The sequence below is a fragment of the Mangifera indica genome, chromosome 3 (assembly GCF_011075055.1).
Source record: "Mangifera indica cultivar Alphonso chromosome 3, CATAS_Mindica_2.1, whole genome shotgun sequence".
Taxonomy (NCBI): domain Eukaryota; kingdom Viridiplantae; phylum Streptophyta; class Magnoliopsida; order Sapindales; family Anacardiaceae; genus Mangifera; species Mangifera indica.
The window spans coordinates 12,278,121-12,305,050 of NC_058139.1; the positions used below are offsets into that span (position 1 = coordinate 12,278,121).

At 32.6% G+C, this 26,930-nt stretch overlaps 1 protein-coding gene across 1 annotated transcript; it reads left to right on the plus strand.

Moving 5' to 3' along the window:
- Positions 1 to 2,016: 2,016 nt before the first annotated feature.
- Positions 2,017 to 26,219, plus strand: LOC123211560 (myosin-6-like). The gene is made up of 40 exons (XM_044630366.1): positions 2,017 to 2,107; positions 2,340 to 2,392; positions 2,755 to 2,883; positions 4,806 to 4,949; positions 5,217 to 5,362; positions 5,451 to 5,610; positions 5,702 to 5,760; positions 5,844 to 6,003; positions 7,915 to 8,064; positions 8,136 to 8,272; positions 8,367 to 8,513; positions 8,627 to 8,728; positions 9,174 to 9,231; positions 9,328 to 9,429; positions 10,170 to 10,207; positions 10,313 to 10,439; positions 10,552 to 10,722; positions 10,802 to 10,933; positions 11,010 to 11,119; positions 11,248 to 11,308; positions 12,801 to 12,978; positions 13,110 to 13,315; positions 14,592 to 14,711; positions 19,554 to 19,652; positions 20,072 to 20,284; positions 20,415 to 20,554; positions 20,680 to 20,791; positions 20,890 to 20,934; positions 21,003 to 21,083; positions 21,202 to 21,372; positions 22,159 to 22,305; positions 22,417 to 22,599; positions 23,208 to 23,327; positions 23,406 to 23,476; positions 23,663 to 23,762; positions 23,928 to 23,984; positions 25,195 to 25,251; positions 25,459 to 25,539; positions 25,622 to 25,704; positions 25,780 to 26,219. The coding sequence occupies exons 1-40, from the start codon at positions 2,017 to 2,019 to the stop codon at positions 25,892 to 25,894; spliced, it is 4,656 nt and encodes a 1,551-aa protein (XP_044486301.1). The 3' UTR covers positions 25,895 to 26,219.
- The last annotated feature ends 711 nt before the right edge of the window (positions 26,220 to 26,930 follow it).

The following is a 26,930-nucleotide window of genomic DNA, read 5'->3' on the forward strand; positions in this document are numbered from 1 at the left end:
TTGTCCTCTTCTAGAACCACAGTTTTTTTATAACTTCCGGTCATGAAATGGTGTCCCTGTTACTGTAATGAGCATTCATAGCATCAAAATTACTCTCTTGACCTAATGCGATCAATTATCCATCCTAAACGACTTACAAGCATAGAACAAACATTTATCTTTAATGAATGACTGTTCATTAACACTTAAATAAATTTTAATGAACTTTAAAAAAAATATAAAATAATTAAGATACCCTTGAGATGTACTTACAGATATTACACACTAAACATTGCACGCAATAAAATATCATGTTAACCCGCATTTAGTCCATAAAAATATATCATTTACCTGATGTATGTGGGTAATTGAAATTTCATTTTACCCCTATAATGCCTGCCAAAAAATTATATTTTCTCTACGCATGATTTATGCAATACGTGTGATCAGACCTATTGGAGAATTCATGCCTAATGACAAGATTTCAATTATTTCCTGACGAAATTTATCATTGTCTACTAAATAACACAAGCTAGACTTTCTTAAATCACTTTTTCGTTAATGATGAACCAATTCCAACTAAAACATAACATTCATAATTAAAAAAAAATCCAAAACTCCAACCCAAAATGGAAAACATCAACCCGTCAATGCAAACATAAGAACAATCATAAAAAAAAAAAATTATCAAAATAAGAGAATTAACCGATTTCTACTAACTTTTGAACTCATTTTCAACAAAATATGATTAACAGATTTTCTGTTGAAAATTCTGTGAGTTCATAGGGTGTAAAGTTCGAACGTAGTTAACTTTATCCAAACCAACTTTTGTATATTGAGACAAATTTATCAATATTTTAATTAGTTGCCTTTGATATGTAATAATGAAATATAACTTTCTTTAATATATAGTAGTTTAAAAAAGTAATATTAAACTATTTGGATTCTTTTATTAAACATGTCCAATATTTTCCCTAATTCATTAATATGCTTGAGAAATTATTTTTTAAAAATAAACATAGAATATAGCTTCTACAATTAAAAAAGAATGATGGCGCTATCTATAAATAAGTGGGAACAAAAAAGTCAATTTGGGAATTAAATGCTTCAATTATATGGTTTCTTCATTTTTTGCGTAGACGTTTACGTTCTCGTGGCTTTTACAGGAAAAGCAATACCGATAACAAATCATTGTTGTTTCCTTAGGGAGAGATTAGTTGCAGAGGAGAGCCTTTTCGGTGGTTCAATGCCTATTCTCCGTTTAAGTTTCGCCATTCTATTTTTAGCCTCTGCAACAGCATTCTCTCATTTCACCTGAAACCAAAAAGCTCTTCAATTTCTAACAGAAGCCCGACTTTAACGACGTCCTCTTGCACGTACACATTTCTTTTTCAGAAATATGTATACAAAGAAATAGAGACGCTGATGTGATAGAAGTTTAAACATTTCTCGTGTTCGTGTGTGGTCCTGGTCTTTGACCATTTTAATTATGGTTTCTTGTGCATTGTGCGTCGGTTTTTGGTGACATAACGCAGGCTTCATTGGCGGAGCCGTTGGATCTAAATCTTATCTGTTTGTTCAATAATGGTACGTTTTAAAATTTTTTTTTTTGGAGTTAATAATGGAAAATTCATTTTTGTTTCTCTTATATTGATGATTTTTATAATCGGTTTTTGTGTTGATTGCGGAATGATTCTGGTGATCAGCTATATATAATGTAGATATAAATGTGAAGAATGTTACATTGAATTTACAGAATTGAAACAATGTTGTTGATTTCTTTCAGCTGCTTTGCGTAGGAAAGTGTTATACGGAGAGTTTAGGATGGCCTAATGAACTGGGTGCTTCACTTTTTATGTTGAAACGAATAAGACCGACCCCGTTTCTAGTTGCATTTTTATGGAATTTTATCTGGTTGGAATGTAACATTCTCGCTCTTGTTCATTGTCTAACGAATCCTTCCTATCTTCCCCCTTGAGATTTATATACTCGTTGGATGAATTGTGGGAGCTCATGTAAGACATACATTTCTGTATCATGCATATATATGATGAGATTAATTGTGTGGCTGAACCTTTTTCATCCATTCTCAATGTTTTGCACACTGTGCTTGGTGTTGACGGACCCGGTATGCCCCATTTCTTCTTTTTGGAAAGTTTAATGTATTTGAATGTATGCTATGCAATTGAGTGGAATGGAAGAGCGGCATTTCCATTGTTGCTTGCATGATGACTGCCTTTGGAGTATGTTGTAAACTTGGTGAAATAAAAGCCATTACAACTTATTGGTAGCAATAGCACTGAAGAAAGCCACTATTAAATTATTAATTGATGTCAACTAAGTTTATTGGTGTCGAATAGTTTTAGCTGTGAAAATGCTGATATATGAGAAGCTGGTTTCGTTACGTAAGCAGGTACAAATATGTCGAAAAGGTCTATGATAAATATTGTTGTGAGATGAGAAAAAGGCCAATTTCAGATCCTTTTCTGTAACTTCTTGATACTTGTGTTTTCAAGAGGAAACATTTACCCAATGTGTGATGATAGTCACCCTCAAACTGGATGGCGTTACCCATATTTTATCATGTGTTAGAAGGAAAAAAATGATGACTTATAGCTTATGTTCTATGCTATTGAATTGTATTCCATTGATATTAGTGACCAAACTATTGCTCATAGAGTTGCGTGGCTTGTACTTGTTTTGTTATGCCTATCTTATAGATGAAGATCAGACTACTTTCTCAGGCTGATTTACTTATGATTACTTTGCCCTCAGGCTGGTCAAGTCAATTTGTCGGTTGGGTCTGCTGTTTGGACTGAGGATCCGGAGGTAACCTGGATAGATGGGGAGGTAATAGCAGTTAACAATGATGAGATCAAAATAAAGTGTACATTAGGGAAGGAGGTAAGTGCTGCCTCTCAGTCGTGTTTATGCATCTTTTCTATACTAGAAAAAGGGTACTTTTTGTTATCTTTGAAAGCTTGTTTTTGTAACCATTGTATATAAACATTGATACCCAAATATTTAATTACGTGGTAATTTTATTAATCTTTTTTTTTTTTACATTTTATAATTGGATAATGTGTATGTGGAAATTATATTCTATATATCTTGTATGAAGGTACTATTGGATTTAATTACGTGGTAACGTGTATTTGACTACTGCCCTGTCTGTCACTACAACCAGTCCTATAATAACATGCATTTTAAGTTAGTCACTACTTGTAATTCTATGCTTCTTTAGTATAGCTTATTTAATCCAGATTATTGGATCATTGAAACAGGAAATAATTTTCCCTTATATTTTTTGTATGTTTAACTCTTCGCATTGCATTGGTCTAAATATTTCATATTGAGTTGGATAAAAGTGAAGGGGATTATGTTTAATATTGTCATGTGTTTAGTGTAACATTGGATTATATGTGTAACTATTTATAGAAAAATATAATTATGTAAAATATTAAATTATTGAAATATTTAAACATTAAACTAAATATAATCAATCTTTCAGTATAAAATTTTGAAAATAAAATAAAAAAATAACTAAACCCCCAAAATCTGTAACTTTACTATTATGATATCTACGTGAAGTTAGTATTAAACATTTTAAGTTACAGATATTAGTATATCATCAAATATGTTATATTGGTATTGTGTTTTTCTTGAGTTTTTACGATTGATGATTTTCTTAATTTATTTCTTTATTTTATAATTGACGTTTATCTAATGATACCTCCTTAGTATAATAATTTATTAAAATTTAGTTTAAAAAATAGCATATATTTTGAATTTAGTTTAGAAATTAAACCCAGTAGTGTAGTAGTAAATAAAGCTAAAGTATTATGCATATTGGACATTTTAACATAAAAATTCAACTTTTTAGACTATATGCCGAACATGGGAAGTTTATATTAGAAGTATTGATTGGGGAAGATTTGCTTCCAGAATATGTTAATTAATGCATCTTTCAGCATGTGTTTTAAAGTAGACGGTCGTTACCCTTTTACATTTTTCTTGGATACGAAATTGCTTCATATCAGTATTGCTTGTTAGAGTGAAGGCTGTGCCTGGACACAGTACAGTCAAATGACTGGTTTTGTGTTTTTGTTGGTGTACTGTTTGATCTGGGTGTTTAAATCGTTGGCTAAAAACAAAAGAAAACCCTTGTTGACACAAATTTTAGGATAAATGATAACAATAAAATGATACGTACTCATTTTGAACACATATTTTATATGTGTTATTATATGATTGAGTGATTTCGAATTAAAAATAAAATAATACATAATTACATGATGATATACATATTTATGTATTCAAAATAGTTACATATAATATTATTCAAATAATAATGATCTAATATTTAATAGGAAAAAGTTAGTAAAATTTGGAAATATCATTGTGTGATGAAAGTTGCTTTCGTCTTTCTTTTGGGAGGCTATTCCAATAGCAAATGCTGCTTGTCATTGCCCCTCTTATTTTGTGTTGTGCAAGTATCTTAATTAATGCAGGATTTCACATTAGAATCCTTGGACTTGGTTCATCTAAATGTGCCGTTTTTATTTTGTTTTTGCGTAGATATTTAGTGTACTGATGTACCTATCTCATTATTGTTGCTATTATTTTTTTAACAATAGTTTAATCATTTCTTATAAGAAAAATGGTAGCTATGCTTGTAAAACTTTTTGTTTTCCTTGAATGTTATTTAACACTTCATGTTGACTGTATCTTTATGAAATCTGGTATCTGCTTCATTTTTTATTTAATTACAAGAAATTGTCGGTTTTGTTGAAGTGTTCTTTATATATTTACTGTGCATGTTCTAGGTTGTTGCCAAAGCCCCCAATGTCCATCCGAAGGACACTGAATTTCCTGAAAATGGTGTCGATGATATGACGAAGCTGGCTTATCTTCACGAACCCGGGGTTCTGTACAATTTAAAATGTCGATATGATATAAACGAAATATATGTAAGTATAAACAATTAATCTGTATACAAACATTTTCCTTCAGGGCTTCTTGTTTGGTAAAAACATTAACTGTGCAGCTCTTATTTGATGCTTCATATCATTGTTACTATTTCATGCATTTGTGTTCTTTTTATTTTTGTTCTCGCGTTGGACAGTGCTCATTCTGCTAGCATATGTGCTTAATATTCTGGTGCTAATTTCTTACTTCGGTTTTATTTTTCCCTGGTAAAACTTTATATGTATTAAACTAACTACTGGTTATTCCAGACTTATACAGGAAATATATTAATTGCTGTGAATCCTTTCCGAAGACTTCCTCATTTGTATGATAATAATACGATGGAACAATATAAAGGGGCAGCCCTTGGTGAGCTGAACCCTCATCCTTTTGCTGTTGCAGATTCTGCTTATAGGTAATATATCTTACGCATTGGTCTGTCCTAATTATTTTTTGCTATAGGTTTTGTAATGCATCTGAATTATAAAAATTCCTTATTGCAGACAGATGATTAATGAGGGAATAAGCCAGGCAATTTTGGTTAGTGGGGAAAGTGGAGCTGGTAAAACAGAAAGCACCAAGATGCTTATGAGTTATCTTGCCCATATGGGAGGAAGAACTACAGCTGAAAACAAGCGGTCTGTGAAGCAGCAAGTCCTAGAGGTAGCAAATTAGTCTTATGACTTGTCCAATTTGGTGGTATGTGACTAAGATGGTATATTGCATTAATTCCATTTTTTTCCTTGTGTGGCAGTCCAATCCTGTCCTAGAAGCATTTGGCAATGCAAAGACTTTGAGAAACAATAATTCTAGGTGAGAAAACTTGTTCTAGGATTTTTATTGTATTGTCTGTTTCATGGCAAATTCTGTTGGAATTGTTTGTAATGTCATTGCAGTCGTTTTGGCAAGTTCGTGGAGATTCAGTTTGATCAAACTGGGAGGATATCAGGAGCTGCCATTAAAACTTATTTACTGGAACGTTCCCGTGTCTGTCAAGTGTCTGATCCTGAGCGAAATTATCATTGCTTTTACATGCTTTGTGCAGCACCAGCAGAGGTAAAGTATGTCCTGTTTATGATATTTGTCTTGTGTTGAGTGATGATAAATTGGTATGGTGTTATGATGCTTATTAGATATATAATCACTAATTCTTTATCAAATACAAGGTTTCAAACATTTTTCTTCTTCTTTTTCTAATATTTTTGGAACAATGGTAGTACAATGTATGGCTTGTTTATGATGGTGGTTGGTGATAAAATGAATATAATGCTATAGTGTTTCTCAGTCATATAATTATTCTCTATGTACAAAATTTTGATGGTACTTCATCTTATACTTCTTTTTCCATCCCTTTTGGATTACTATAAATATGGGTATCCCTTTGCAAAGTAATTTCAAAGGATTTTTTTTTTTTTTTTTATATTGAAAAGGGATTGAGTTGTTATCTAGTCTATTGAACATAGTTGTTAAAAGCGTGTTTAAGCGAGAAACTCCTCAAAATAATAGGTCCATCACCTCTACACATGTAAGGTGAGCAAAAGTCCAAAAGCACAACTTAATCTCACATTTATTCCATTTAAGAAGAAATAAAAAACACTAGAAAAACACACTTTTTAACCAAACCGAATAATATTAATATAGGTTTAAATCTTTTTTTAATTTTATAACCCTCTTATTTATAAATCACTCATTGTGACAATCCAAAAAAGATCAAAATCTTTTCTTTTTTTAAATCTAACCTTAAGTTAATATCTAAAGATAAAGAAGTTTTAGAATATAAGTTTTCTAATCAAGAAAAATGTTTTGACAAAAAATAGATGAAATCGGAGATAAAAAATTTGATGATGAGGAAGAAGATATGACTTTCCATGATAAAGACTTAGATTTTGATTAAAATATATATTTAATAAAAGTTTATGTAAATTGAAAAGTTTTAATATTCTTTTATATTTTATTATAAATATTTATTTATACTTTTGAGACTCTATCTATGATATTATATTGTAGTATTTGAGTGATTACTGTCTATTATTTTTTTTGGCTTTTAGTCCAAAAGCAATGCCTTCACCTCTCTTTTTTCGCTTAGGCAATGGGACCATTCATCATTTTTGGGCGTTTTTTGTCTTTAACAACTATGCTATTGAATCGGAAAGCAGTTTGATTGTCCATCTTTTTGATAATGTTATGACGTTTTTAATCTTGTTGAGGGAGTTTTTGTTGTTTAAAAAAATTATAACACTAGTTACTTGCGCCAATTTTATAGTTCCAAAAGTACTTTTTGCTTTTGTAGAACCAATGCTTGCACTAAATGTGGACTTGTGTTTTATAGGAGGTTTTTGTTGAAAGTGTGTTAACAATTAGAGAAGGGGTTGCTTTTATAATCAAATTAAACGAACCTTCCTTCTTTTGCCAAAATATAGACATTGTTTCAAGAGGATTGATGTTGTATACGTGAAGACGCATCCCAAAATTCCCATACCAAGTGATACAGTTATGCCTCATAAGATGATACATCACCTGGAATAAGAATTTTGGGATGTTACTTGAGTTACGAAATATAACTCTTTTGAGGATGCTACACATATTTTGTTATGAAATTTTCATGTTCTAACTTTTATGGTTTTTCCGTAAGTAATGAAGCCACAATACTAATTCTTCTTATTGAAGTATTAGGAGTGCAAAGACATGCTATATATATCTGTGTCTTCGTATTTGGATTCTGTGAGTTACCATGTCCAACAGCATGTGTTTGTGATTTTTGTATCATAGAATGAAGTCCGTTGTTTTTGTGTGCATTAAGGACATTCAATTTGTTATTTCTAAATGAATAAAGGCTCTACTAGGATTTATGTGGTACTATTAAGCTAGAAGTTATCATGATAAACTTTATATCAATGTAGTTGTTTAATTTCATTTCACTGGTTAGTGTAGTGCCTCTAACCATATTTTTATTATGGTCTCTATCAGGACATTGAGAAGTACAAATTGGGAAATCCAAGGACCTTTCATTACATAAATCAATCAAATTGCTATGAACTAGATGGAGTGGATGATTCTAAGGAGTACGTTGCAACCAGAAAAGCTATGGATGTTGTTGGGATAAGTTCTGATGACCAGGTAATTTGTCTAGAATTTTTGGCTATGAATTATAGTTATATAAAACTTAACTAAGGAGTTTCCTTTCTTAGGATGCAATATTCCGGGTTGTTGCTGCAATACTCCATTTGGGCAACATTGAGTTTGCTAAGGGAGAGGAACCAGATTCTTCAGAACCTAAGGATGATAAATCTCGGTTTCATCTCAAAACCGTGGCTGAACTTCTCATGTAGCTTATTATACTATGAACTTTTACTGATATTCACATAACTGTTTTAATTATAAATCATGGAAGGCAAATCCTTATCCGCTACTTTGTTCAGGTGTGATCAGAAAGCTCTTGAAGATTCCTTATGTAAACGTGTCATTATCACTCGGGGTGAAAGCATAACAAAATGTCTTGATCCAAACTCTGCAACTCTCAATAGAGATGCTTTAGCTAAAGTTGTTTATTCGAGATTATTTGATTGGTAGGTTCAAGTGTATTTGCAAGTTCATTCATATAAGAAACAATTTTTATTAACCTTTCATTGATCTATTCAGTTTCCAGTGTTTTTGATGTCTTATAGACTTGTTGAATCAGGCTTGTGAACAAAATAAACAATTCTATCGGTCAAGATCCAAATTCAAAAATCCTAATCGGAGTTCTAGATATTTACGGATTTGAGAGTTTCAAGACAAACAGGTGCTTAACCGGTACGCTTTTATTTTCATCATTTATGATGCTAATTTCTTATGGGTGAACTGCATAAATTCTTGTGTTTTCTGAGATGATAATGCTTAAGGAAATGGAAACATTAGTGGCAGTATTGCCACATTTAGATTGATATGAGAATTCCTCTTATTTTTATCTTGTCAAAAGTCCTAATGATGCATTCTAGTATTCAACTCTTCATCTTCCACTGGGGGAAATATTTGGGTGGTTGCCCTTTGCTAAATTCTTCTGCTAGCTCTTTGCTTTTGCTTCAATAAATAGCCAATGTGTTGGATATTTGAATTCTTAAAGCATGTACAAGTCAATCTATGATAATGTGCCTCTGTCTTTTCTACTGGAATTTCTTTTCAGACTTTCATAGTCAGCATATTTTGATGATCACATTCATTTTTTGATGTTGACTACTTGTCTGCAGCTTTGAGCAATTTTGTATCAATTTGACAAATGAAAAGCTGCAGCAACACTTTAACCAGGTTAATCATAAGATTTAGCTGCATTCATTTCGTGTTTTTAGTCTTTTATTGTAACGTATAAACTAACTCTATTTAACCTTAATACTCTGCTCACAGCATGTTTTCAAGATGGAGCAAGAAGAATATAAGAGGGAAGAAATTAACTGGAGCTACATAGAGTTCATTGATAATCAGGATGTTCTTGATCTTATTGAAAAGGTGTTTCAATCTCCTGATGGTTAACAATTTATGTTGGATTGCATTTTACATTATAATGCCAGAATTAACCGATATTTTTTGTAAATTGACTTACTTTAGGCTGTTTTGATTGTTATATCAGCATTTTTTCTGGGACATGCAAAACTCTTCATTGCATCAAGACCAATTGCACTTAAGCACAAGCACACAGACCTCTGAGTATCAATTGGAACAATTAAAGCCACACACTTAATGGACTTGTAGATATAGAATCTGGATACATGTTCACCTTAGCTGAGAGGGATCTGGTGCATAATAACTGTTTCTCTCCAGGACATTAATGATCAACTGTTTATTAAGTTTTTTCATTTATATTTTATTTGTAAAAGGGAACTCCAGGTACAACAGTTTACTGGTGGAAGAATTGTTACGGTGTTTTCTAAATGTTCACTGATTTGTTCTGTTACTATGCAAATTTACATGAGATTGAATGGCACCGTACACAACTGTTTGTTGACATAGTCATAAAGATGAATTTATGTTTTCCATTCAAATATATACTTCCACAGTTTTTGCATATCAAGTGTTTTACTGCAATCCTACTTTACCTTTGCAGTTTATTTTGGATTTCTTCATTTTTTTTGGTTTCTTAAATTAGTTTTGCTCTATTGCTGTGAAGAAGTTCTCCAAATGGTGACAGTAAAGAGAAGTTTGTGCTTCATTTGTTTTTTGTATTTCTAATCTTTACCTTTTAATTTCAGAAACCCGGTGGCATCATCGCTCTTCTGGATGAAGCATGGTATGTATTGAAACAAAATGCAGTTACCACTTTTCCTCTTTGCTTCATTTATTTTCTCTTCTTCATAGGATAATCTTCTGACATGCTTATTGTAATTATATCTAGTATGTTTCCTCGATCAACACATGAGACTTTCGCGGAGAAACTATACCAGACTTTCAAAGACAATAAGCGTTTCAGCAAGCCAAAATTGGCGCCTACTGACTTCACTATTTCTCACTATGCTGGTGATGTACGTATCCATGTTGTTTCGGCTGCAGAGTACTATGCCAAATTTAGTCAAATATGTATTAAAAGAAAGCAGTGATTTCAGGTCACTCACTGTTGGTAAAATATGATTTCAGGTCACATACCAGACTGAGCTCTTTCTGGACAAGAACAAAGATTATGTTGTTCCTGAGCATCAAGCTCTTCTGAGTGCTTCTGGATGTCCCTTTGTTTCAGCATTATTCCCACCTTTACCTGAGGAATCCTCCAAATCGTCAAAGTTCTCATCCATAGGTTCTCGCTTTAAGGTTTGCCTTGATACGCATCATTTGCCTATATTTTCTTTGAAGTCCTCGGTGGTCATTCTTATCAAAAACTTATATACAGCAACAATTGCAAGTATTGCTGGAAACACTGAGTGCCACTGAACCGCATTATGTACGGTGTATTAAGCCGAATACTGTTCTCAGGCCGGGAATCTTTGAGAATAATAATGTTTTACAACAGCTACGTTGTGGGGTAAGTTTTGCCATATATGCAGTGATTGTAGTGCCCAGTGCAACAATTTCAAGCTCAAAGAATTTCATTTTTCCAGGGTGTTATGGAGGCAGTTAGGATCAGTTGTGCTGGATATCCCACTAGAAAGCCATTTCAAGAGTTTTTAGCTCGTTTTGGCATCTTGGCACCAAATGTCTCGGATGCCAGGTAACTTCTCTACACTATTAAAGTTCAGTTAAACTTTTTTTTTTTTTTTTTGCCATTTGTTGGATCTTGAAAAGTTCTGCCTTGGCTGTTTCATTATTATTCTTTGGCTTCTACCCGTTTGTTATCAGCCATGATGAGGTCATTGCTTGCAAGAGGCTTCTCGAGAAGGTGGACCTCAAAGGTTATCAGGTACATGTTTTACTCTTATCTCTTTTTTTTTTTTTTTTTTCAATGCTGTTGTTCTTGTTGTCATTAATATCTGTTGTGTAGAACCATATCTAAAAAATGTTTCCTTCTGCGGAAGTTGCACATTCCCTTCTGCTAGAAATGTGTCATATTGTACCAGTTTTAGGTTCAAGTTGCATCACAATATTGACGCTTTCACCAAAAAAGCCAGTGTTTAATATAGGGAAATTAAAATTTTTACCTTTTTTACTGTGTATACATATATACCACTCATTCTAAAGTTTAAACAAAACTACTACAACAGTATAACATTTTCCTAAAATACCTCTATTGATGTAACTCATGCAGAAAGAGAGAACACCATCTCTCTTTTTTTCTTCAGCCTTCCAGTGAGGAAAAAATCTCTGCAGTATGAAAAAAAAAATTTTCAACAAAGAAAACATGTGATTGAATAATAAAACTTATATGTTATGTGTTTTTTTATGAACAATTGAAAATCAAATAATGTATGATAGATTCATGTTCATAAATTCATGTGAAATTTAATTTTGTTGTGATTTTATGTTGTTAAATTGTTTAATATTGTTATTTCATATTGTTTTTATTGTTTAAAGTTGTTATAATATTATATTAATGATTATAAAATACAAAATTTTAAATCTGAAAAATTTTCAGACGAAGAACGGGTTGGCGTCGCCAACCCCTTGGTGGCAACGCCAAGGGGTTGGCGACGCCAACACCCACTGGTTTATGTTTTTATAAAATTCAGTTCACTGTAGAAAAGATTCAATTCACACCAATACCCATGCAGTGGGCCCCACTGAAATTAAAAATTTCTGAATTTTCTTTTATAAAAATAATATTTTAACTTATATGGCCCACCATATGAAAGAAAATCCAAAAATTCATAACAATAAAATAAAATGGTTGGTGCCAAGGGTTAGCGATAGCAACCCTTTTTAGTTTTAAAAAAGGTTGGCGTCACGCTAACCCTTCTATTTTATAAAAGGGTGGGCTCATGTCAACCCTTTTTAAATTGAAGGGTTGGCCAATGTTAACCCTTCTTTAATTAAACGTTAACTCTTTTTTAACATTTTTTTTTAATTTTTCAGTAATTGTTTTTTTTAGTTAAACGTTAACTTTTCATTTTTTTAGTTAAATCCTATCAAATAATTTTTTTTTGCTCATTACAATACAATTTTAAAGTTGTAGAGAAAAGATAGAAAATCTCTTTGTATAAGTCTTCACTTGAAAGTTAAGGAAGAAGAGAGAATAAATTTTCAGAGAAAAAAAAATTTCTGTATGGATCATTTAAAGAGGGGTATTTTGGAAAAGTAGAGTATTGTTGTAGTATATTTATTTAAATTTTAAAATGAGTAACATATATGTATACACGGATTAAAATAAGGCTAAATTTTTCAATTTCCCTTTAATATATATGCTATCTGGTAGCTAATATTTACAAAAGCACTCTTATCGATTTAATTATATGCAGATTGGAAAGACCAAAGTGTTTCTGAGAGCAGGTCAGATGGCAGAACTAGATGCTCGACGAAAAGAGGTACTTGGAAGATCAGCAAGCATCATTCAGAGGAAAGTTCGTACGCATTTTTGTCGTAAGCGCTTCATCTTGTTGCGGTTGTCTGCGATACAAATCCAAACCTTTTGCAGAGGTAATGATAGCACTTGTGCATCTCGGTGAATTAATTGTGTGCTGTTGCATTTTGTCTAAAATTTATTGAATTATTGCTTTGAGTTGAGTTATGCATATTTTACAGCTGTTTATCCTCTGAGCTATTTGTAGGACAAAATTCACTCCATCAGTTTGAGAGAATGAGAAGAGAAGCTGCTTGTGTAAAAATTCAGAAATATTCGCGTAGGTATATTGCAGAGAAAGCTTACAGTAAGCTGCGTTCTTCAGCGATATCTATTCAGTCAGGCATGCGCAGGATGGCTGCTTGTAATGAGCTTAGGTTTAGAAAGCGGACAAGAGCAGCAACTATTATCCAGGTGAGATGACATTACCATTCTGTGTCTTTTTGTCTTTATGTCCTATATTTTTCGGTTTGCATCTCTTCATTTTTTGGCTTGTGGGTAATGTGCGGAAACTTTTCGGCAAAACAATTGTTTGTTTGTCTGTTGAAGTTGAGTTTTCTAATGGTGAAGGACTATTTCCCACCCAAGTTTTAACGTAAAAATAAACGCACAAAGGTTTTAAAAATCTAAAATTCCACTCATCATCTAATTTTTATTAAAAATTTTTTGTTAAGATTAAAAAGAAAACAATTATTTTACTAATAATATTAAAAATTATAATTTTTTCTCATTTTTCTCTCAAATTTTAAAAACTAACAATTTCACCTTATTTTCAAAATTTTTTAGTTTTAAAAAGTGGTTCTCCTACCCCAAATCCCTAGGGTTTCTATCTTTCCACTAACCACCATCTGTGACGACATCAAAAAGAGATGATGACATCTTTGTGTCTTTATCAATGTCCAAAAAAAGATGTTGACATTTGTCTCTTTCTTGATGTCAATGAAGAGACAAAGACGTCTCTTCTTTGACAGCAAAGCTTCTCCTTGTTGATGGAGGTGTCACTATCTTTTCCTCTTCGTTGTTGCTGGAGATGGTGGCTAGTGGGAAGATAGACACCCTAGCAATTTGGGGGGAAAAAGCCACTTTCCAAAAATAAAATAATTTTGAAAATAGGATGAAACTGTTAGTTTTCAAAACTTGGGGTGAAATAGGATAAAATTATAATTTTTTTAATATTATCAGTAGAATGACGGTTTTATCCTTAATTATGATAAAAAATTTTAATAGAAATTGAGTGATAGGTGGAACTTTGGGATTTCGAAATTCTACAGATATATGTTTGTTTTTACATTAAATCTTGGGAGGGAAATAATGGTTTGGCATTTTCTAATTAATGGTATTGAGTTTGTACTCTTTGGACCTAGCTATGATCAGATTCTACTTGAAACGAAATTGTGTGGTTGCATAGCATATATGAATTCATTGTATTTTCTGCTCCAATCAGAACTATGATTTCTTAGTTTATTGTTTCTCAACTCATGTTGTTAGATTAAAATTTCTGAATTGACAATTGGTTCAAGTAAGATTGTTAGTGTTATAGGATATAAACTAAAAGCATTAACAGAATAATGAATCAAAAGACTGGGCTTCTTATCTAAGTCAATGTTGATTTTAATTGTAACAACATCTAATATTTAAGAGTTTAACAACCTTCTTACATGGTTTTTTCCCTCTGATTGTAAACACGCAGAGTTACTGCCGGCGAAACATAGCTCGTTGCTATTATTTAAAGCTGAAGAAAGCAGCAATTGCCGTACAATGTGCCCAGAGAGCGAAAATGGCACGCAGAGAATTAAGGAAGCTTAGAATGGTGATATCCTCATTCATATTTCATCAATATTCTCTATTTATTGGTTAAGTTTTTTGTTAAAATTATTGGAGAGAATTTTTACTCCCTTGCTTAACAAGGAAATGTGCAAGCTTAAATAGTGGAGAGACTGAAAACCTTCTTCCACTATTTCAGAAAACAAATAAAACCTATCCAAAAAAAAGCTAAATCCCAGTAAACCAGAAAACTAATATATCAGGATTAGGAATTTCCTTAATCTATGAAAATAAAATAGCCAACAAATCATTTATTGTAAAACTCCCAGTAGTGAAGAAAATTAAGGCTGAATTTATTTGTAGTAAATTTCTTGGAAATTAGGAGAATACCTCAACCGTTTGAAGAAAAGTTGGTGTGAACAATGGTTTGATTATCCTTTCCTCTATGATCTCTTTTATGAAGCGACCATTAATCTCCCCATTTTTTGTCTTGCCATGATGCATAGGGTTCTTTACAATGCTAATAGAAGACTGATTGTCATAGACATCTTTATAGGCTCCTTATTTGAGATTTTAGTTCTCTTAGTATTCTTCTCAACCATATTCCTTCATAAATGCATTATGCCATGGCTCTGAATTCAACTTCAAAACTACTCGATTCAACTAATTGTTTCTTCTCCATATGACTGGATTACCCCATATATTGGTACAATACTCAAAGGTTGATCTTTGGCCATTTACTGATCCAACCTAATCAACATCATTAAAGATCTCAATGTCTTTTCTTAATGTCTTCCTGAAGTATAAACCTTTGCTCGGTGTTAGCTTCAAGTATGTTAGGATTCTATAAACCATCTCCAAGTGTTCTTCATTAGGGTTGTCCATGAATTGACTTGTCAAACTGACACATAAACCAATATCAAGTATATTGTGGAATAGATATATGAGTTTTCCCATGAGTCTTCGATATCTGCCCTTGTCTACCATTGTACTAGCTTCTTTAGCCCTAGTTTAGTTGTTGAGGCCATAAGGAGTATCAACAAGTTTGTACTTGAGATTTCCTATTTCCTTTAGAAGATCCAAAAAATATTTTCATTGAGATACAAAAATACCATTTCTTCACTAAGCCACTTCCATGCCTAAGAAGCCTTTTCTTAAGGGTTGATTGTGACTGATTGAACAATTTTTTGCAATAATTAAATTTCTCTTTTCTTGAAGAGTTTACATTCAAATGATGTAGGGTTCTCATAAGTGAAGGTCAGGTTGTCATAACCTTTTTTATTACTAGCAAAATATGAAGGCTCCTGATAGGATAAGGGGACATTTGTTTTTATCTTAAGGATTATAAAAAAAGAAAGAAGAATTATAAAATTTTGGGCAAACTTGGGGTTATGGGTAGCCTTAAGTGGCCAAATAACGGATGCCCTAACTCTTTGAATTGTTGGTTTATCAATAAAATCATTGATATTTTGTTGTGTTTTGAGTTTATATATTGTATTGGGAATAGGTTGGGATCTTAATAAAGATAGTATCAGAGCAATGAGATCCAATGAGAGAGGCAAAAAGGCATCAAAATGGTTAAGAGGAGATAGATCAGTGTCAAAAAAAGCTGGAGAAATCGAAGAGTCACAAAAATATAGAAGTATATGAAACAACATTGGGAGGTAAAAAGGTGTGGCAACGTTGTTGTTGGAGCAGAAATTGTTGACAAGGGAGTTTGGTGGATTATCGATGAAAGGGAAAAGTCACGAAAGTTGAAACATCATCACTAGACATGATATTGGCAACGGAACATGATGGTGAAAGATAAATTGGCATAGGAAAGATGAAAGGTTAAGGCTGCAACAACCAAAAAATGTGTGATTTGCTAGAAAATAGTGAAAAAGTCAAAGTTTGAGCGAGATTGGTGACATTCTTGGTGAAGGCGAGTGTAGCAACAGTGACATAGTGGAAGTTAGGTCAAATGTGGAAGAAGTAAAAAGAAAAAGTGGAAGAAAAAGCGCAATAGATAAAAAGGCAAAAAAAAAGGAAAATACATAAAATGTGTTGGACAATTGATAAAAGAAAAACAAAAGGAAAAAAAAAAGAAAAATGTTTTGGTCAAATGGCAGAAAGGGAAGAGAAAAACAAGAAGAAGCAAGAAAAAAAGGTATTAAATTTGAAAAAGTTAAAAATCAGCAAAAAAAAAAAAGAGGAAAAATAGAAAAAAATATATATATGTAAAAAGAAACCAATATTTCTTTTCTTGAAGACAAAATAATTTTTAAAGAGATGGATAATGTTAGGATAGGAAAACATTTGTCTATATCTTATAAGTTAGATTTTATTTATGTGGGATAGTTAAGGTTATCAAGAAAAGGGAAGAAGAATTAGAGAATTTTGGACAACTCTAAGGTTATGGGCAGCCTAAAGGTTGAATGTAGAGGTCTCTGATGCTTTGAATGATAAAAAATGGGAGGCTCTGAATTTATTTGTTTGCAACCTCTTTCTATCAATAAAATCATTGTTATTTTGTTGTATTTTGAATTTATTTATTGTTTTGGATGAATCATGGGTTGGGATCCTAATAGCTTGAAATCCTCTAGTCTTCCATGAACCATCTCACAAGTGTCTTTGATATAACTAAGTTTTTGACAATGGTCGCGCCATGATCATCCTCTCTTTTGCTTGTCATTGCTAAGATATTGAAATTTTCAAATAGTAAGTGCAAAATTTTCCAAATTCAGTGTGGCAATTAGTGACCCCATCATCACCTTTTCCCTACACTCTTCTCTAGGAACTAGTAGGCTTCTAGAATGTTAGGTAGGAGGTTTTGAACCCAGTATTCTTTATCAAGATTTTCATTGAGACCAATCAAGAACTTGTACATTCTTTTCTTCTTAGCAATCTTCTTGTACTGGATTCGATTTTATGGGTTGTCCCATTTGTATTTCTCAAGCATATTCAAGTGTTGCCAATGACAAGTGTATCAAGGTATTGAGTCACTATCAAATCACCTTGACTTAAACACATGAAGGATATTTTCTATCTTGATTAACTTTGATGTATTTTCATTATTGAATATGTCTTCTTAACAGCTTCCTAAATTTCTTTCATTGTTCCATAAAGTATGAAGTTTTCTCCTAAGTCTTTCGTTATGAAAATGATTGGCCCATTGGGTTTTCCTTGTGAGGTTTTTAATATAACAATTTTAGCTCACCCAGTCCCACTTGACAAATATTGAATAATTATTTACAAGTGATGGAAATCCAAAAGGGAGTTGTAAAGAACGGTTTTCCACCTCTTGAAGAAAGCCTATATAATATTCATCAAGATGAGAGGCCGGGGGGGAAGAGTTCTATACATAGCCCCCACCCCTACTTCACATAATAGATACACACCCTTTTTGCTTGAATAAGCTAAAGAGAGAGTTAAAGAAATTTCTCCTTTCGATATTCTATACTTTGAACCTTTAAATTTCAATTCTCTTTCAATTTCTTCTAGTATGTACGCAACACATGACATGACCATGCTGTTTTCTGACTTTCATGCCTGAAACTTCCGATCATATTTCCTTGGTTGAAAGGCAACTTCAGCGAGGCAGTCATCTTTCCCTTACTGCAAATGAACATCATCTCATATTGAGACCATTGCAAATAGATGTTCCCATTCAACTTGTATCTTGTAATAGAGATGCGACTACCATTTGAACCTCCACTATTGCTTGAGACCATGACTTCTTGCCTAAAGTGACTTTGGAGGAGGAGGAGCTATGCTTTTCAGTGACTATCCTGTATTTTGGTCATTTGGAAATTTTAGAGATCACAGAGTACTCTGCTACCATGTGGAAAATTATGGAATAGAATATATTTTCCCTTGCATAACAAGGAAATATACAAGCTTTAAATAGTGCAGAGGCTAAAAACCTTCTTCCACTATTTCGGGAAACAAATAAAACAACTTAAAAGAAAAACCTAAATCCTGCTAAGGTAGGAAACTAATAAATTAGGATTGGGAATTTTCTTAATCTATGGAGATAAAATATTAAACAAATCAATTGATGTATTTGCTGTAAATCTCCTAGAAATCAGGAAAACTAGAACTCAATATCTCCATAGTTTTAAGCTTAAATTTTGTTTATTAGCATGCATATGCTTATTTTGTTTGATAATTGTAGGTTTATTTTGATTCTTTGACAAAACATATTTGCACAAATTTAATTTACCAAATGAATATTTACGTTGATTATCAGGATATCCAGACCAGAAGTTTACATCATTAGGCGACAACATAGACTGCTTTTAGTTTATGTAAGAAAAACTAAAACCTTTTAATGGAGGTCCTTTAGAAGACAAAACTAAATGGTTGTTGTTCATTTACTAACTAGGTTTTGAAGTTTCTGTCAGTCCTTACCATTTAATAAACTGAAATAAATTGTTGCTACACTATTTTGGAAAAACAGATAACATAGTGTAGGTTAGAAGTGGTAATTTCACTCTTAGCGGCAGGATCCAGTGTAATTTATTATTTCAGAAATATATTAGTTGATTAATTGTACTAGTATACCTGTAATTACAAACAACTCCCAAATTTTCTTCTGTTATGTTAATTTTCTATCTTTAGTTCTTGATGATTTTTTATTGGGAATATCTGAATATTTAGAAGGGTAAAATATTTTGTTGAATGGATCTGAAATATACCTGCTTCAGGTTGCAAGTAAATTGTCAAGTTTTTAGGTCATTAATTTCACATTTTCTCTCTTGCGATTTTATACTTACGTCTCTTTTTGTTGTTACTAATTATGAAATTAAATCCTGAGGTCGTCAGTTTGGTTATTCATACTCTTTATGCTCATCTTTCTTGAAGTGATCATTTGCATGAATATTTCCTCGTCCTTGTATGTCTGTAGGCTGCTAAGGAAACTGGTGCTCTCCAAGCAGCCAAAAGTAAACTGGAAAAGGAAGTTGAAGAACTTACATGGCGTTTGCAGCTAGAGAAACGAATGAGGGTAGAATACTTTTTTTTTTCTGATAAATTGTTATGAAAATATGATTGTGCATCACAAAATTTTAGGGTAGCTGATGTTAGATGATGATGATAACATTATGTTCATGTGTTCTTGATACAATCATTTTATGATGCAATGATTTTTAATTGCTTAAGAAGGGATTCATATTAAATTATATATAACTTACAATTTATTACTGCCAATAAATTGCATATTACTATTAAAGTGATTTTTAGATTTTCTTTGCTGTCCTATGGGAAAAAGTTGAAGAAGTTCATAACTTAACAAGAAGCAGATGGAGTATAAATATGATATATTTATGCTTGATACTTTTATAGCACGGCCCTCTGGTTTCAAAAAGTAGATAATGCTTATAGTATTTCATATTGCCTGCTTATAACTTGATTAACTTAGTGCAGGCTGACCTTGAGGAAGCCAAAACACGGGAAATTGAAAATTTGAAGTCAGCTTTACAACAGACGCAACAACAGTTACAGGAAACGAAGTCATCGGTCATTAAGGAGCAAAAGACTGAAAAAAAAGCAGGTGAACAAGTTCCAGTTGTTCAGGAAGTCTATGTTAGTGATAATGAAATGGTGAATAAACTCACTGAAGAAAATGAACAACTCAAGGTTAGTTCAAACATATTTGCTTCTGAATGAGATTTTGAGCTTATATGTGTGATGCATACTTTCATGTCATTCTTGTTATATTTTCTATCTTTGCTTATTGATACTCTGCATGCTGGGTTACCCATTGTAGGCTCTGGCAAGTTCACTGGAAAAGAAAATTGATGAAACAGAGAAGAAATTTGAAGAAACAAATAAACTTTGTGAAGAGCGGCTGAAGCAAGCTTCGGATGCAGAGTCAAAGATAATTGAATTAAAGACTACAATGCAGAGGTCAATACAATAAGTTGTCTACTTTTGCAAAATTGTCCCTAGTTGCATCTCTAATGTAATTTCTTTTTTCCTTGATTAACCTGGGTTTGTTAATTTGTTCAAATTATTCCTTACATTGTTTACAGGCTTGAAGAAAAGCTTTCTGACATGGAAACTGAGGACCAAATTCTGCGGCACCAAGCACTGATGAATTCAGCTTCTAGAAAAATCTCAAAACAGTTATCAAGTGCAACTCAGGTAAAAACATGTTACAAAAATTTTTGCTTATGTCTAGGCTTTGCTTTTACATCGCATATTTGGGGAATTTGCTAAACCTTTGTACTGCATTTTTGCAGCCTCTGGAAAACGGTCAATCTGTGAGTGTAGAAATTAAAGTAGATGCATTTTTGTTTTATGGTGTGCTATTTTGATATTTCATATCTATAATTCTGAGAGCATACTCATGCAGGAATCACAAAATGGCCCTCCGGTTAAGAAGCTTGGTACATCTGATAGTAAATCAATGATACCCCCGATTGAACGGCAAAATGTATGTCATTTAGACAGAAAGGAAAATTATAGTATTATTCTTTGAGTTATCTTTCTTTTATTTTCAGTTGAAATTCAATTGGATTTATTCTTTAATTTTGAAGTCTTTCATGGTGCAGGAATCTATAGATGCTTTAATCAAATGTGTGTCAGGAGATCTTGGGTTCAGTAATGAAAAACCAGTTGCAGCATTTAGCATATATAAATGTCTTCTTTACTGGAGATCATTTGAGGCAGAAAAAACTAGTGTATTTGATCGTCTCATTCAGATGATTGGCTCTGCCATAGAGGTGATTGGGAAAACATTGCACCATTATTCTCTGCTATTTTTTGTTCCTTTTTCCAGTGCTTGTGTAAATTTCTGTTTATGGAAAAACACTGGGGGAGTCACTTGCTGGTAACACTTTTACCTCGTCATCTATGGTTCTGATCATAAGATCCAAATTGTGAAAATTCCATTTTAGTTTAGTATGAAAAGCTGGATTGCATTTCCCATCACTAATTTTTTTTTTGGGTATCGGTTGATTCTTTATAGATTTTGAAAATCTGATGGGATGCTAGATTATCTTTCCCCAAATGGAAGGACCTTTTATCCCTTATGATTTTAGCATGGTTAAAGAATGTGTACACAGATTAAGGAGGTTATGTGAATTTCCACCATTTACATGCCCACCATGCTCACATCTACAGCGAAGAAAAAAGGAAAAAAGATGAAGAAAAGCAAAGAAAAGGGTGATGAATAGTAAACTGGAGTAAAAAGGAGCCGATTGGTGTACAGTGAATCTAAAATCTAACCATTTTAGCCATTTTTTGGGTTATTTAGTAAGAAATAGATTGAAGTCACTTTGAAGATGCTTGTGAGGAAGTGGGAGATCTTTTTGGGATAAATTCTGTTTTTCAGCAGTTCTATGAACTTTAGTTTCAAGAAAATTATTAAACACTTTGAACTTTTTATAAATGCAAATTGCATGATTTTGTATTGGTTTTTGAGTACTTTATCTCTGTTAAACCTTAGATATGTAGACTGATAAAAAGCAAAAGAAATCAACATGCTTGTTTTATTTAATATTTTGCAGAACCCTGACAGCAGTAATCATATGGCTTACTGGCTATCTAATACGTCCTTTTTACTGTCTTTGCTTCAACGGAGTTTAAAGGCCAGTGGTTCAAATCCACAGTCAAAGCCTCCCGTACCACCTTCATTTTTTGAACGGATGACCCAAGTAATCATACTTATCTTAGATTACAGTTTTAACTATTGCTTTTTAATATGATCATAATTAAGAACTCTATGCGGAACACATTTATTTTTCAAAACCTGTCATATTCGGCAGGGATTCCGCTCATCCCCTTCCTCTGCCAACCTTCCGATTGGAGATATAGTGCGCCAGGTTGAGGCCAAATATCCAGCGTTGCTTTTTAAGCAGCAGCTTACAGCATATGTGGAAACAATTTATGGGATCATTCGAGACAACTTGAAAAAGGATCTGTCTCCACTTATTTCTTCTTGTATCCAGGTATGAGAACTCTTAGTTTTCTCTTCTTGTTTCTTTAAAAAATCAATTTTCCTTACTGATTTCTTTTTGTATCCAGGTGAATTGACTCCTAATTTTCTGCTGCTGTTTTTCAGTGTCTTATTTTCTAACTGTGCATCTTCTTTTACGTGCTATATTTGAACTACTTTAACAATTTAAGGAAACACTTTTTCCCATATACTTTGTGATGCATTTTGTTGAAAGCTTCAAAAAGAGAAAATTGAAGTGTTTTATCTGTGATCAATTGAAAGTTAATTTACTAATTTTGGCATTGTATCTACAAAGTTCATTAGTTATAAGTTATGAATTTGAGTTATTTATTTTTTTACATGACCAATTGACAATAGCAGCTTGTTTGACAAAATTGGTGTTGTGCCAAATATTCGGCATAGTCTTGCCTGCTCTTGCTTGCATTTTTATAATTGTGCAAAAATACCATGCTGGAAATTACAGTAATTGTAAGAGTACTAAGGGGCAGGATCTTGTGCTTGATTTAAATGCCCTGCTGGTTATTTTACTTGAGATCGGTTAGTTATATCCTGGAAGTGCAAATTTTCTGACTCCAATGAGGTGTTATCCCATTGATTTAGGAACCAACAACGTCAAATGGAACATCTGAGCAGTCTTCTAACGATGGTCCTGCATCTAGTCCCTGGAGCAGCATTATTGAGAGCCTTAATGGGCTGCTCTCTACACTGAAAGAAAATTTTGTATGAGATTTTAGTTTTTCTATATCAAGTTATGCATATTTTTCATGCGTGAGAGACTTATGGTTACAACTGTTTCAGGTGCCTCAAGTTCTCGTGCAAAAGATCTTTACTCAAGTTTTCTCATATATTGATGTACAGCTCTTTAACAGGTAACTCATTGCCCAATCTTTTGTCAATTGTTTTTCCTTTAATTTGGTGGACAACTTGTTCATCCTTTTATTAAAAAAAAAAAAAATCAATTGTTACAATTGATCTTTTTAACTTTTATCATGAAAATTATTGAAGTGATCTTCCTCCATATTAACTTTTATTCAATGTTTGCATCGCTAATACAGCCTTCTTTCTCGTCAAGAGTGCTGCACATTAACCAATGGAGAATATCTAAAATCTGGTTTAGATGAAATAGAACTATGGTGTGGGGAAGCAAAAGTTGAGGTACTGTTTTAACTTTTATACAAGTAACTGTAAATTTCTAAATTTTCCACCATTCGACAGTCCTCCCTAACTGGAGTTTCCTCTTTGTCAATCTTGATTGCATGTCAACAGCCTTAATGTTATACCGTTCATTTGTTGCTTGTCTGAAAATTCCTCTTGTTGCAGTATGCAGGTTCATCATGGGATCAACTCAAACACACTAGACAAGCTGTTGGATTCTTGGTGTGTTTCTTTAATATTATGTTTGAAAAATATAAATTGCTCAGTACATTATTTTATGATTTCTTATATTAAGATGTAATTTTTTGGCTTTTTCATTTTATTTTTTTTAATGCCTGGTAATAGATGATCTTATTTGGCTGTCCTTATGAATTAAGCATTGTATTATGTCCCTCTTTCAATTGTGAAGATTGCTAACTTGACTCCATAAAAGCTCATTTTGTAACTGAAATTTCCAACATAGGTAGTAGGATAAAGCGGTACTATGCATTCTCCCATCACAAAAGGGGGTTCACCAAGGCCAGAATAGTATAGCAAAGATTTCTGGTGTTGCTAGACTTTAGAGTGCATTAACTTTATAAAATGCTGTCAGTCAAAACTCATCCATTCATCAAGCAAATGGATTTAAAATGATTGTAGGAATAGGTTTATATCTCAACACACCCACTCTTCAGTCTTTAAGTATTTTAAAATGGTTTTTGAATAGATGCCTAGAGTCAGCCAGTAAAAATCAATGAATGATTTGATCTACATATACAGGTTTTCTTACTAGACTAGTTACTAGTTAGGAGGTATTGTAGGGATTCTGCATTGGATGATGAAGAAATGGTTGATTTTCTTTCTCTGGTGAAGTACTGTGTTTTTTTGGGTAGTGGTCACAGGTAGCCTTATACAGGAGTTTCAGGAGTAATAACCGCCTGTAAATTCTAGTCAAGAATTTCTGATTTTCAAAACTAGAGATTGAGTTAAGATGGACGATGAAAGCTAGTGTTAGTGATTGCATGATAAGTCCAGTATTTTCATGTAATATAAATGGTAGAGCTGTGGCTCTTAGCTTTGGGATCCACTCATTATCATTGTAATTGAGTAGTAAGTCCACTAAATACAACATATATATAACCTTGTAGATTGGCATTGTCACTAAAGCTGCTTGATAGCTTGGATCCTGCTTCAATTGAAAATGTCCAGTGAACTGCTCATGCATATTATGATCATTTCCATTTTTGTTGTGATAATTAGCTTGTTATAAAGATGTTCATTTTGGAATTTTTGGAGATGGCTATTTTTGAAGATCTTGCAGTGACTACTGTTTACATTTCCTCAAAATGGAAATGATCTTAATCTTCCCTTTACTTTCTCCTTCTTTTTTTTTTTTTTCCTATCATTAATGTCAAGGATTTTTTTTTTAATTTTTATTTAAATTGCTTCTCAGGTTATTCACGAGAAGACTAAAATATCATATGATGAAATTACAACTGAACTGTGTCCTGTAAGTCTCTCTTTTAAGCACAATTCAAGTGTAAAATATAATGCTTTTTGGGACTATTGTATTAGCAACATTATGTCAGTTTTTTTCCCCAAAGTAGTATTTTTAGTTAATGAGTTGCATTATTATCATTTTAACATGATAATTTTGGATTTGTATTATACAGTAGAAAAAACTTAAGATTCTTTTGACACATGTTGGTTTCTTCAGGTGTTCAGCGTTCAACAGCTTTATAGATTATGTACGCTTTACGGGGACAATGACAACAATACTCAAAGTGTATCCCCTGATGTAAGTCAAATAAATTAAGACAGTCCTTCCAAATCCTTGTTTATTTCTTTTTAATGTGGTGCTTCACCCTTTGTTTCGACAGGTTATATCTAGCATGAAAATTCTTATGACAGAAGACTCCATTGATGATGATAGCAAATCCTACTTGTTGGATGATGATTCCAGGTACGTGAAGATGAAAAGGGAAATGTTTCATATGGGTGTTTTAAGCTCTTACTGATTAGTGTTCCTTGTATGCAGCATTCCTTTCTCAGTGGATGATCTCTCTTTGACCTTACAAGAGAAGGATTTCTCAGATGTGAAGCCTGCTGCTGAACTCCTTGAGAATCCAGACTTCCAATTTTTACAGGAATAAGGCCTTGGTTATTGCATTTTTGTCTCTCCACAGTGAATCCACCACCATTTTCCTCACCCTTTGTAGGTAATTATGTCATCATCTATTATTAATATCATTTTCTAAATTAAAGTTGTATAATCTAACTATCCCAGTTGATTTAGTTCAAGGGGCGAGGATGGTTTCATAGTAGGAGTGATGTTTTGGTTTTTTCATTTACAAGCCAGTGAGTCAGAGCCGAGGCTAGTTATAGGAGGGAAGTTTTATTATGTCCCAGCTTCAAAATTTCATATTGTATAAACTTACAAGAACACACCAATATAATATAATATAAGTTGAAATGTTGGTTTACTAATGCTTTATCTTTCTAAATTGAAGTAATGTGAGTTGATTTTCAAGGAAAATAGCTTTGAAAACACTATTTATTTTATTGTTATGTTCTTTGATAATTAGTCATAAGGTAGCTATGCGTATGGCTCTTTGAATCTTTGCACAGCATGCAAAAATGACCTATGCATAGCCGCTTGTTCAAGGTGAAGATGTTATAGCCGAAATGGTCATCAACCTTAAAGTAATAACCCTTCACTTGAGAACCCATCGTCCAAAAGTTCGTCTCTGAGTTCATGGCTAGCTCTCACAGTAGGCCTGGCGATCAGTCATGTTGAAGTGGTTTCATGCCATGTTTTGTCAAATTTTCTTAAAATGGAATGCATTCTATTATTTTTTTGTGTTTTGACAAAAAAAAAAAAAAAGAAGAAAATTCTGGATTTTTTTTATTCACATAGGATAACTTTTTACATGTAAGTTTGACAATAAATTAAACCACTATCCATATTTGATTTATAGTAAAAAAGGAAGTAAATAATATACAATGAATAGTCATCTATACAACTGTTATAGCAAAATAAAAAGAGAAAATATAGTTGTTCCAACAATCTTGAATAAGAGAAATTATAGGACATAACTGTTCCAGTAATTTTGGTTGAGAGAAATTATAAGACATAATGGTACCAATAATCTTGAATGAGAGAAATTATAGGAGAGGAGAAAAATCTGC

Excerpts from the sequence above, each read along its gene's own strand:
- LOC123211560 (XM_044630366.1), top strand. The coding sequence starts at position 2,017 with ATGCATATATATGATGAGATTAATTGTGTGGCTGAACCTTTTTCATCC. Across the intron at positions 2,108-2,339 it reads GCTTGGTGTTGACGGACCCG|TTTTAGCTGTGAAAATGCTG; the intron begins GTATGCCCCATT and ends GGTGTCGAATAG. Across the intron at positions 10,934-11,009 it reads TACAACAGCTACGTTGTGGG|GGTGTTATGGAGGCAGTTAG; the intron begins GTAAGTTTTGCC and ends TCATTTTTCCAG.